Source organism: Ochotona curzoniae, unplaced genomic scaffold (genome assembly GCF_017591425.1).
Source record: "Ochotona curzoniae isolate NIBS_2020 unplaced genomic scaffold, NIBS_Ocur_1.0 contig_66, whole genome shotgun sequence".
Taxonomy (NCBI): Eukaryota; Metazoa; Chordata; class Mammalia; order Lagomorpha; family Ochotonidae; genus Ochotona; species Ochotona curzoniae.
The window spans coordinates 27,846,073-27,859,146 of NW_024466512.1; the positions used below are offsets into that span (position 1 = coordinate 27,846,073).

Below are 13,074 nucleotides of genomic sequence, written 5' to 3' on the forward strand. Positions count from 1 at the left end.
GCACAACACCATCCCAAAAACATTTTTGAGAATAAATTGTATCATTGAAAACGGTCTGTCATTGAATACAAATATCACCTTGGCCTACTGTTGCTGTTACACGATCACACATACTTGATTGGCATTTTACCCATGGCCACCTAAATCTATTCAGTCATTTTCATTTCCTTTGTGTGTTTAAATGTGTCTGCTTCCTACCATGAATAATCACTTTCAGTAATGGGATGCCTGGTCCAGCAGATCTTACTTTTGAAGAATTCATTAATAAGGCATAATGTGAGAAAGTTGCTTGCTATTTTTGTTAGATTGCCTGATCACACAGTAATGATGACATGTATCCTTAAATATATGACCTACTTTGCTGGACATTTTTCTGGACCATACCAGTAGTATATTCTTTAGTGTTATAAATCATGCAATTTGGTCAACTCCTTCTTGGTGTAGACAGAAGGGCTGTGGGCCATTGGCTGCTGGTCAATATGGCAGTCCTATGATGACTGCTTCATGCCTCCCTTTGCTTTGAGTACAAAATCAGTGCATTTTGGAACACAAAGTCACATGGCCAAACATTTTGAATCTACATATGAAGGCCTCTAGCTTGGCCCTCCCCACTATTGTCTCTGTGCCCCACCTACAAGCAGGCCTTGGTGGTTGGGACTGCGTGGTTTTAAGACTGAGACACAACTCCCATCATCCTTCACTGTTACAGTGGTCTCTGTACTCAGCACGTCCCTGAGTGAGGCTTGGGATACACACAGGTATTACATGACAACAGAATCAGCACATCAGTTTTCCGGTGACCGTTAGTGTTCCTGGTTCCTGCCTATCACTTCATCTGACCCAGTAAGTATCTCCCTACCTTTTCATCACAAGGCTACTTACCCATGGCTGCCTCCCTCCAAGAGGGCTCTCACAGACATACTGTCTCCGTTCCTGCCTCCTGGGAGCAGCCCTAAAAATGATAATCAATTCATTTGGCTCATTGGTGTATTGTTGCCTCTCTCTTTGGCTTCCCAGTGTTCACTGTGACTACAGTGCAGTACACTGGCAGCTTCCTCCAGGCTTAGGCACAACCTAGAGACTGACCTTGGCCAGGTCACAACAGATAGCAATTGGGCCAAGCCTGTCTACAGAAGCAGAGTTTTACATGGAGCTTAAGGCGATGCCCTCTTCCAGATCTAGGCCTATAGACACACAGGACATACAAGATGACCTTGCTGAGCGTACAAGGCCTGCGCACTTTCAAGCCTTGGAATACTGACCAGTCTTTCGCAGCTTTCACAGACTGCCCACCGGCTTCTATCTCCATGCTTACAGGAAATTTGACTTTGAGCATGTGAGCATTTGTTTGGCATAATTTCTGAGGCCTTATCCTTTCCCCAAATCTATTTACTAACTGAAATTTCCTTATTTGACACCTCTTGCATCTGAATTTCTAGAATGTAAATTTTCTGTTGAATGTAACAGACATACCCCAAAGCACGCAAGTCATAGCTCAGGCACTGAACCTCAGATCAGAAACCGAATATTACCACCTTGATGCCAGCTCCAGTCACTCTCCTATCTCCCCTAGGGCAGGGACTATTCTCATCTACATTGGTTACATTTATATATTTGCTTTTTAATAACTAGACAAAATTATATAGATTTGCTCTCTACAACATAGTGATTTGAAGCCCTTGTGGATATTTCAGGAAGTTTATGGACAGTGGAATGAAAAGATATTCACTTTGATGCAAAAACAAAACAAACAAACAAAAAAACACAGCAATCCATGTAGTTTTTCACATTGTGCATTTTCCAGGATCTTTTGAAGACCTCTCATTATGCATGGTGGGATGACTAAATTCAGCTAATTAGCATAGTATGTTACTTTATAGTTACCATATTTGTCTGTTTTGTCTTTTACATAAGTTAATATGTGCTCTATTGCATATTATATTAGTATATATGTGTGTTATATATTACCAAAAACATAATCCCAGAGACTGAGTGAATTATAAAGGAGGCTTATTTTGGTTCACTGCTCTGGAGGTGCAAGGTCCAGGAGCTACATGTAGCTATGACCTTGATGACAGTCCTGAGGTGGCTCATACATCACCTTGAAACACAAGGAATGTGCTTGTGCCATATCTGTGTCACTCTATTTCTGGGCTATATTCAAAAAGCAAATTTTAAAATTTAGTCTCATGGAAGGATGCTTGTAACCTTGATTCTTTCCTCAAATGGTATTCATTACATACTTAGGTGTGAACTAGCAGTTGTTTTCCTGGCATTATTTCATTTTAAACTTTATCAGCTCCTACAACATCCAGGGCAGGGGAAGAGTCATGGAGAGCTACACAGAAAAGGAACAGATAAAGTATGAAGAGGGAGAAAATACCTAAAACAAATAATGCAAATGAGATTTGGCATAGAAGTATTTTAGTCTTTTTTTTTTTTTTTCCATTGGAAAGGCGGATATACAGAGAGGAGAGACAGAGAGGAAGATCTTCCGTCCGATGATTCACTCCCCAAGTGAGCGCAACGGGCCGATACTATGCCGATCCGAAGCCAGGAGCCTCTTCCGGGTCTCCCACGTGGGTGCAGGGTCCCAAAGCTTTGGGCCGTCCTCGACTGCTTTCCCAGGCCACAGGCAGGGAGCTGGAAGGGAAGCGGGGCTGCCGGGATTAGAACCGGCGCCCATATGGGATCCCGGGCGTGCAAGGCGAGGACCTTTAACCACTTGCGCCACCGCGCCGGGCCCAGTATTTTAGTCTTTGACGTGTGGTTACCATTGCTGATTCTCATGAAAAATCACCTTATCATTTCCTCAAGACAAAGTGCTTTTGTAGTTTCCGCCTCCGTTTCCATCAGGGGTTCTTTCAGTCTCTTCTTCCAGAGTTTTCACCTCTGCTTCCTTCATCTCTTCCATCCAGTGAGCACATTTTCTAGCATTGCTTCCTTCATACACTCTTGAACCAAATTCTTCACCTCCATTCCCAGGACTCCTGCCATTCATGTTCTAGTAAATTCACTGTCCTTCCTGCCTCCAGCCATTCCTGTCATTTGTTTACTGAATAATACATTAGTTAAACACTGCATAGATTGCCTCTTCTTTAAAACAACAGTAAGCATTTCTAAAGCCTTACTATGTATGTGTCAGGCACTAGCTGACATGCCTTAAATGCAATGTCTAAAGGATCGCAACAGTAGCACTGCAAGCTATTCACCGTCACTACTGCCACTTTACAGAAAAGTACTAAACTCAGAGACAAAAAGTATTACTCAAGGTCACAGACCAGTAAAAAGAAGAAACAGGATTCAAATATGTATTTATTACAAATTTCTACCTGTCCAAGCCATCATCCTATTCACCAGCTGAAGACCAAAGTCTACAGCGTAGTATCCAAGAATGCTCTAAATCTGTCTCCAGCTTCCCTCTTTGATCTTGTTTTCAATCCTCTCCTTGCCTCTTTCTTTCTCATGCTGGTGGATACAGATACTATTTAATTAAAAAAAAGAAAGAAAGAAAGAAAGAAAGAAAATCATGCCAACACAATGCTGCTTGCACTGGAGGCAGTTCTGGGCCATGAAGGTGCACACTTTGCAATCAGTCCTGTGATGGCAGAACCTCTCCTCTCGCCTTTATTGTTTGCTATGACCTTTGCATCATTTGCATCATCTTCAAAATACATGACTTTCACTGTTAATTTACCACTGTTGGATGTGCCTTCTCTCTGAGCTCTGATTTGCTTGCTTACCTTTGGCCAAAACCCTGTAACCCACACGAGCAGCAGAAGTCTATTCATCTGTGCCTTATGTCCCTCACAGAGATGCTGTATAGATTTGGGGCTGTCCCATTGTCAGCTCAGTTGGTCACAGCTCCCTTTGGAAGAATCTGGGAAATGTGGAATTGGGAATCAATGGGCACACCATATCCTTATTTCAACACCTTGAAAATAAGAAAGGAACAGAAAACTCATTTTCAAAAACTAATCCAGGTTAAGTTATCTCCTTATATTTTCATAGTCTGTTTTAAAAAAATCCTCAAATTTGCTTTGAAACTCAAGGCAAAAGACACACAGAGAAAAAAGATATTTATCATAATAAATACAAGGGGAAAAACACAAAATGTGCTCAATATCAGTAGTTTTCAGGGAAATGTAAATAAAAATTACAGTGAGGTATTATACCTCTCCAGTTAGAATGGTTGTTTTATATATATATATATATATATATATATATATATATATATAAATATATATAAATATATATATATATAAATATATAAATATATAAATATATCTATATATAAATATATAAATATATATATATATATATAAATCAAGTTATAGAGGCTCAGTGAGGTGGCCTAGTGGCTAAAAGTCCTTGCTTTGAATGCACCAGGATCCCATATGGGCGCTGGTTCTAATCCCAGCAGTCCTGCTTCCCATCCAGCTCCCTCTTTGTGGCCTGGGAACACAGTTGAGGATAGCTCAAAGCCTTGGGACCTTGCACCTGCATGGGAGACCTTGAAGAGGCTCCTGGCTTCAAATCAGCGCAGCTCCAACCATCACTTGGGGAGTAAATCATTGGATGGAACATTTTCCTCTCCGTCTCTCCTTCTCTATATATGTATATCTGACTTTGCAATAAAAATGAATCTTTAACAAAAAAATGTCATAAAAACTACAGATGCTGATGAGGATGTGGAAAAGGGGAACTTCTACACATTGCTATTAGGGAGACAAATCAGCAAAGTCACTGTGGAGAACAGAGGTTCCTCAAAAAGCTAAAAATAAATTCACTCTATGAGCCAACCATCCCTCTTCTGGGTGTTTAGATGAAAGAAGTCAAAGCAGCATATGAAAGAGACCTGCACGCCAATGTTTGTTACATCACAATCCATAATAGCCAAGATAGAGAACCAACTTGACGTCCATTGGTAGATGAATAGATGAAGAAAATATGATGTATATACACAGTGGAATACTGCATAGCCACAACAATAATGAAGTCCTGACATTTGCAACAAAATGGATGGAACCGAAGAGCATTACGTCAAATGAAATGAGTCAGACAAAAACACAAATACAACATGCTTTCCTTCATGCATGGAAGTTAAAACAAGTTGATCTGAGCTTTGAGTAGTGATTTGTGGAGGCTTGGGAGGGTAGAGGGAGGGGACAGAGGGGAATTGGACAGTGGGTACCAAAATGCAGTCAGAATAGGGTCATAAGCTCTGTTTCACAACACAGTAGAGTAAGTTTGGTTCGCATTAACAAGTTTTCTTTTTCTGCATAAAGAATAGGAAGAGAGGAGTGAGTAGGCTCCAAATACAAAAAGAAGATGAAAGAGCAGTTGCCTGACTTAATTATGCTCTTATATTTGTTGAAGTGTTGCACTAAGCCCTATAAGAATGCATAATGTTATATTTTGATTTAAAAAACCTTGAATAACAAAATCATAAAATGTGGAGGATAATAAAAGTATTACTTAATTGGTTCATTAGTGTTTTTGAGCAACTGTTATATGGCTGGCAACTGACTGAGCAACGGGAATCTAGCATTGAAAAAGCCCACATCCTACCTCATCCAAAACTGGAGCGCCTGGGATCAAGACCTGCTTCAACTTCTGATTGAGCATTCTGCTAAGTGTACCCTGGGAGGCAGCTGATAATTTGTGTCCATGCTAACCCTTAAGGAGATCTGAATGGAGCTCCTGAATGCTGGTTTTGACCTAACCCAGCTGGCTGTTGTGGGGATTTGGGGAGTGAGACGGTATGTTGAAGACATCTCTGTCTCTTACCTCTTTGTGTGGCTCTGCCTTTCAGCTAAATAAGAATAAACTCTTTTTCCAAAAAGAAAAAAATGGCATTAAAATCCAAATTTATTTAGGTGCAAAAATGTTGAAATCCACACATACAAAGACTGTTCAGAAAGCTCATGGAAATCGCATGTTATGAAAAAGCTGCATGCACTTCAACATTATTGCATCATAGTAAGTTTATGTTTTAACTCCAATTTTGCATGAAATTTTTTTTAAATGAAAAACTTTTGCAAATAATTAAAGATATTCAAGTAGTCAGGGTTGGGCCAGGTGAGACTCCATCTGGGTCTTTCTTTCAAATGGGCAGCAGAGGCTCAAATATTTGAGCCATCATCTACTGCCTTGTAGGATGCACATTAGCAGGATCTGAGTCTGAAGCAGAGTAGCTAGGACTCAACTTGAAATATGCACTGCAATACGGAATGCAGGTGCCCCATGCAGCAGCTTAAGCTGTTGTGCCACAATGGTTGCTCCTTCATGAACTTTTTTTTTAAGTAGTCTAGCATAAATTGTGAGAGGCCAAATGAGATTAACAAAAAAAGTTCGTGTTACAGTGACCCCCATATAATCTACAGGAAAGGTTGATCATGAAATATTTCGGTTCTCCTTAAGCTGAGAGTGGAAGGATAAGAGGAAATTAGACAGGCAAAGAGAAAGGGGAAGAACATTCCAGGTGGAGGGAGTGGGAAATCCGGAGAGGCAAGCATGCACGTGACTGAGGTCTCACGAAGTATTGTTGGGATTAAGTGAGAGAAGACTGTTCTCATGATCTGTTCGTGTGTAACCAAATTTGTTAACATGACTTCCATAGTAACTGGCATGGAGGGGTTCAGTCGGTTTACCATGGCGTGTAGCCTCAGATCCTAGGAGCAGGGTTACTGGTTACATCCATGTGACTGTTTTTGGATAATGCAGTCCATTCAAAGATCTAGCAGAATGCACATTCATGGTTTACAATAGAAATATTGCTCACTATTATTACTACCATTATCATCCGATTTCTCTTACCCCACTATCATAACGTTTCATTGCTTTATTTGCCTCACACACATTTAAATTTTCTTATTTCTTGAAATAATACATCTTCCATATTGGAAACCACAGGTCCATGGCACTACTACATAATCAAAATATGGCAGAATCCAATGCTGTTATTTTCTTATCTATTCTTTCTTACTAGGAGTGTCTTCTACAAGACACCAGAGGATAGGCTAGTGCCCTCAGAGCAGTCACTTAATATTTGTACATTTTATTGTTGAGTTATAGGCACAAGTGGGTTTTCTATCCTATATTAATTGTTCTTAGTTACCATGATTTTCTGTTTATTCCCTTTCAGTAACTGCTGCCTCAAAGTGGAAAATGGAAATCTTTGCCTGAATGAACTGATAGCAACAGAACCCAAATCCTTAAGAATGCTGCCACCAGAAGCTAACTCCCACAGGATCCAGGAGGAGAGAGAAGCGTGGAGGGAGGAGGGGGTAGGAGAGAGAGAAGCAGAGAAGGGGGGGTGTGAGGAGAGAGGATGGGAGAAAAAAAGGAGCGTGTAGAGAAAAGAGTACCATCCAGTCTTCTTCCCGATTTTCTGGCTTTGCATTCTGTGCCTCTGTTCCCACGTGTAGAGTAGGGCTAGTAACAGCGGCAGGAGGTTGTTGGAAGAGTAAAAAGTGTAGGAAAGAAGATAACAGGAATAGTAGAAAACACACACACATGCCAAATACTGATAGAAAGTGAACTGGATACAAGGGACAAGTGTGTTCGTTTTCATTACCGATGAATAAAAGAACAAAATGCCTGTTTTAGAAATTTATCCAGACAGGAACTGCTTGACAAAGAAATTCAATATGGTACAGAGTTGAACTGTGGGTATCCCTCACCGCTTTAAAAATTTCGAATAAGCGTTTTTGTTGGAGCATAATCCAATTGCAATTGGAAATAATTGAATTTACAGTATTGACATTTACCTCAAGGCTTTTCAAGATCACAGTCAGTGCCTCGGGTAAAACAGGGTGTTTCTGGCAATTTACCATCAGGGATAGAAGGAGCTCCGAACTGAAAAGGATATTGTTGTCTACTGCTTAGGGCAAAAGATAGAGAATGAATATGCATTAAGTGCCAAGGTTTTCTCTAAAAATGGCCTGCTGTACGAGCCAGAGGTACGCAGGTTTAATCCGACAAATAATTTAATTTGCGCTTATGATTTCCGAGGCGCCGTGGTGGGTCTTGAGCAGGAAGCAAAGATGAATAGATGCGGATGCCCTAGGGAGACAAGAGCTGAGCCCGGAAAACAGAGTGGGGGTTCGCGGTGCAGAACAGGCAAAATCCAGGTGGAGCTTAAAATAGCCCGGCATTTTCTACTCGTCCCAGCACCGCCCTGTTCTATTCTGAATCCCTTCCCATACGTGCCAGGTCCCTGCAGGCAGAGAATCCGCGACCCCGTGAAATCTCTCCTCCCTGCTTCCCCGTCCTTCCCATTTCCAAGGGCGTCTCTGCCGGCAGCACTGTCTTTGGAACGGTATCTCTTGTGTGGGTGGTGAAACGATGGGGGAGTTATTTTCGTTCTAATTATGAGAACTGTTATACTGGCGGAAGAGAGAGAAGCTAGGCTGCTCTCGGGGTGCAAGGCTCCGTGAGGAGTCTCCAGGGAGGCGTTACTAAGGTGACTAGAGAGGGCGGCAGGTGACAGGCACGCTTTTTCCTGAAACATGTTTCCAAATGAGGGGCGTGGGCTGAATCGCGGGCAGTTCCGCACACGTTGGATTCCTTAGAGGGGAAAGCAAAACGGCGCGGGCGAAAATTGCAAGTTGCAATACTGTATGGGAAGCAAGCAGCCTCTGCTTCCCCCTCCGGCCCTTTCCTTTCGTTGTTCTGGTTTCCCGGAACTGTCGTGCCTGTCGCACGGCGTCGGGACGCGCCCGAGGACGGAGCCATTTGAGTGTTACACGCGTCCGAGGCGCAGCGGAAGTAGCGCCCGTAGGCAGCGGCGGCGGTGGCTGTGCCCGATCCGAGGGCTGGCTGTGCCCCGTGGCGGGTGGTTCCGCCGTGGCCTCACTACAGAGGCGTGGGGGAAGACTCCCGGGCGGCCGGTGGGTGCGTCCTCCGGAAGAAGGACGGCGAAACGTGTGCCTCCTACGCCACTAGTTGATTGTGGTTTTTGTTTTGTTTCTTGAGGACAGATATTTGGAGACCCTGACGTCTCGGTTGTGCTTCTCACGGCTCTCATCGGTTGATCCATAGTCCGAAGTGAGTGAGAGCTTTTTAGTGCCACCCCTTTGTCAAGGTTCCGGGTATGGGGTGGGTGAAGCCGCCCCAGGGTGGGGAGTGGTGATTAGGGTGAGAGGGGAGAAGACGCCCTGTGATCACAGTGGTGACCATAGTTGACGTTCACAATGCTTACCGCACCGGACCCTGTGCCAGATCTGTTCCAGGGTGGCTCACCTGCTCGGTCTCCGGTCACAGGATGGTCAGCTTTACTTGTAAAATGGGTAATTAGGATCCGGCAGGGACGAGCCTCTGCCAGAAAGAGAAATTGAAAGGCCAGAGCCAGACCTTGAATGATGGTAGGCTGATGGCAGAACTCCACGGCCACCGTCTCCCATCAAGATGCGAAGGGAATGAGGGTCGGGAGGAGGAATGAGGAGGCTAGGGAGGCCTGGGGCAGATGCAAAGAAACAGCTGCAGCAGGAAGTCGGGAAGGGTGGGAAATGCCCTAGGGCAGACCCGTGAGAGCAAGGATGCTGGGTGGGAACTGCGATCTGGAGGAAGAGGGAGGAGAGGCCGACACCCTACACCCCGGATTTGGAAGTGGAGTTGGAGGAGGTGTCACTTCATGGACCAGTGAAGTCTGAGGAGACCAGTGACTTATTCAACACAGTTCTGGCCAGGAGTATGTCTTCTGTCCTAGGCCCAACGTGATGAAGCTTAGAGCGTTTTCTGCCTTTTTAATGAGCTTGACATGCTGTTGGGGATGTTCAAGTTTTAAGAATGTGTTGTATCAGTTGATCCGGACTGCTGTTTTCCAGTCCTAAAAATTGGGTATTTATGACCCCAAGTGATTTCAGCAAATTCTCCCATTAACTGGTGTCCCAGTTTCGATGTATTGCTGGAACCTGGAAGTTTCTCTTGGTGCTGAGGAGTATCGCTGGAGGTTTTTCAGCATTTCTAAATTTCATTTAAAAAGTAAGACAATACGGACTTAGCCAAGGGACGAGCTAGCTTGCCCTGAAGAAGCTTAAGAGCAAGTGGTGATCTACACGTGTGGGAAAGGGTAACAAAATTCCCAGCAGTTGGCAGGGGGCTTCCACAGATGCCGTCATTCCCAGGAAGCTTAGCCAGTCATGTTCCAGAGAGGCAACTTGGAGGTTCCGCTAGATGAACTCAGTCACTTACCTGCTTGGTAAACACTGGCATAAATTTTTCCTGAACTTCTTATCCCTCCAACACAAATAACAGTTCCTAACTTGCAGAACTCGAAGCGTGCTCTGGAAAAGCACCGAGCCCCATGGCAGGAACCAAGTTGCTGGTGAGCACAGTGGCTGAGCACCCTGGCGTCACCTTATCTGCAGGCGCCGTGCAGCCTTGAGGCCTGGTGGTTTGGGTGGCTGGCCAGCCGACGAGCACTGGCCCGCCCGCCTTGGTCCTCTAGAACTGCCTCAGCTGCTTTATCCTTGAACCCTGTGGTTTGCTAAGGACTTAGTTCCTAAATGGCCGACTTTATACTGCTCCGCAGATGCATGGCCACGGAGGCTACGACTCTGATTTCAGTGATGACGAACACTGTGGGGAATCTAGGAAAAGGAAAAAAAGGTCAGTACTCTTTTATTGATCCGAATCTCACATCCTTTCGAGATTAAAATGAGGCATAAAGAAGTCATGCCGTTAAGTCTTTGGGCTGTGCGTAGGGAATGCATTTATATTTATTATGCTGTAATAAATTGATGCAAAGTTTTATTACAGTTGTGGGAAAAAGGAGAGTGCAGTGTTTACAGTTGTGAAGGCATGACTTGGGGAAAGAGTTCCTGTTTCTCAATTGACTGCATGTTTCATTCAGCTGGCAAGGGTTGTCTGCTTACCAATGTCATCCCTCCAGAGGGGCTGGGTTGGTGGTCTCTTTGAAGAAGGTTTAGTGTGGAGGATGAAATTGGAATGCAGCACAGGTCTGAACTTTACCCGATGAGTGTGCTAATGGTCACGGAGAAGCTCATGGAAGGTTCTCTTGCATTGGAAGGGATGACACCTGTCAGCGCTGTAAAGCAGCCATGTCTTGGCAAGACTGTGCACTTGTATGCTCAGCTTTCCATACTTAAAAACTTGGCTTTTGTTCATTAATTCAGGAGTGCTTGATTCAACACAGCCTGTCTTTTAGAAAAGGAGAGCAATACATGAGGCATACTAACTGGGACTGAACATTTTTGTAGGCTACTCAATATTTGTGGATAATGAAAAGAAGAGTAATAATTACAATAGATTGTATTTTATAGTGCTTGACACTTCCTAGGTTTTCTTTCAAAAATATTACTTTACGAGAATAGAACTTGAAGGGCTAGGATTACGATGTTGTAGGTAGAGCTCACCGCCTGCCACCCCTGGTAGCCTGTATGAGTGCCTGTTAGGTCTGCTACTCCACTCCCGCTCCAGGTCCCAGCTGATGGCCTGGGAAAGGGAAAGGAAGATGACCCCAGTGTTTGGGCCCTGCCAGCCATGTGGGAGACCTGCCAGAATGCTCCCGGCTTTTCTGCCTTGCCCTGCCCTGGCTGTTGTAGCCATCAGAGGAATGAAGCAGTAGTTGAAAATTCCCCATCTCTTCCTCTCTCTCGAACTCTGACTTTCAAATAAATAAATAAATGTTAAAAAAAATGTCTACACATCTGATTGGATACTTTGCTTTCAGATTATATTTACGTATGTAACTAGGAATGATCATCCTCTATAAATGGCCTTGCTCTTCCTGTTTCATTAATTACCACAGACTTTTATCCTTACTTTACTAATATCAAAATTCACACAAAGAGATTAAAAGACTTAGTCTTACTAAGGTTAAGATAGGAAATGGCAGTAAGAGATTGGACTAGGAACTGAGTTGATGTGATACCAGATGGAGGTTTTGTTATTTTCATCTTCTCCATTTTGTAAATATTGAACGAAGCAAAGGAATTAATGTAACTGTTTAAGGAGTTATGCCTCGTTGAAGATTATGATCAGTGGATTTTTTTTAAGTTAAAACTTGAATTTTTAAAAACATTTTCCATTGTAAAATTGGAAGAGAGTTAGGAAGCAACCTCTGAGAAAATTTGACTTTTGAAATAATTCTTCTTCTTAATCCACCAGGACGGTTGAAGATGATTTACTGCTCAAAAAGCCATTTCAGAAAGAAAAACATGGAAAAGTGGTCCATAAGCAAGTTGCAGCAGAGTTGCTGGACAGGTACAGTGTTTCAGTATAAATCATATTCTTTGCTTTAAGAATTTTTATAAACTCAGAGACTAGGGGATTTTCTGTATGAAATAGAATACATACATTGGAATTTACTTAAAATTTGTTTTAACAGGGAAGAAGCAAAAAATAGAAGGTTTCATCTCATAGCTATGGATGCTGTATCCTTTTTATATTTTTAGATTTTTTTATAACTAGTAGAATATTACTTTTTTTTTTCTTTCACAAAATCTCATGAAGTCAAGTAAGTATCTTTTATAGGTAAATGTGTGTTGAGGTAGCATTTGGCCATTCATACTTGAGAGTGCGCTTATCTTTTCCTAATAGGTAGAAAAGAGAGACAGAAGTAACGAAACATATTGCTAGTATACTATAAATAAGTTTACCAAGTCCTTACACCTGCAGATATTTTTCCAGCATGGTTTTGCCAAGCTGTCAACATTTCTCTCTGAAATTCATTTTAATCTCAATTTATTCTCTTTCTACCTGTTTCTTAGCTATTTAAAGCTTCTCAGAACTTGTATTTAAAATTAGGTGTGCCTGTGGGCTGTTGCTAGGCCTGATGTGACTTTTTTTTTCTTAGTATTTATTTATTTTTAAATATTTATAAATTTTAAAATATTTATTTATTTTTAAATATTTTAAATATTTATTTATTTTTAAATAAATATTTTTAAATATTTATTTTTAAATATTTTTATTTTTAGTTGATTAGGGTACAAAGGGTCAAAGGCCACAGGAAAGTGGGTAATATCATTGTTTCCACACTAATATCATTTCCCCCCCCAGCCCTCCGTATCTGGGGTCAGGGGAGAAACAAAGGGAAAAGCCCCA

At 42.4% G+C, this 13,074-nt stretch overlaps 1 protein-coding gene across 2 annotated transcripts in view; it reads left to right on the forward strand.

Annotated features, from left to right (window-relative positions):
• The first annotated feature begins 8,881 nt into the window (after nt 1–8,881).
• The window catches only part of LOC121164317 (protein FRA10AC1), a 32,044-nt gene continuing 27,851 nt past the window's right edge, over nt 8,882–13,074 (forward strand). For both annotated transcript variants that reach the window (XR_005885071.1, XM_040992446.1), the window contains exons 1-4: nt 8,882–9,051; nt 10,538–10,614; nt 12,136–12,231; nt 12,356–12,401. Coding sequence is in view for 1 of the 2 variants with exons in the window: in XM_040992446.1 (XP_040848380.1) it covers nt 10,538–10,614; nt 12,136–12,231; nt 12,356–12,401 (219 nt within the window). In the remaining variant the exon portion in view is untranslated. The remainder of the gene's footprint in view (nt 9,052–10,537; nt 10,615–12,135; nt 12,232–12,355; nt 12,402–13,074) is intronic.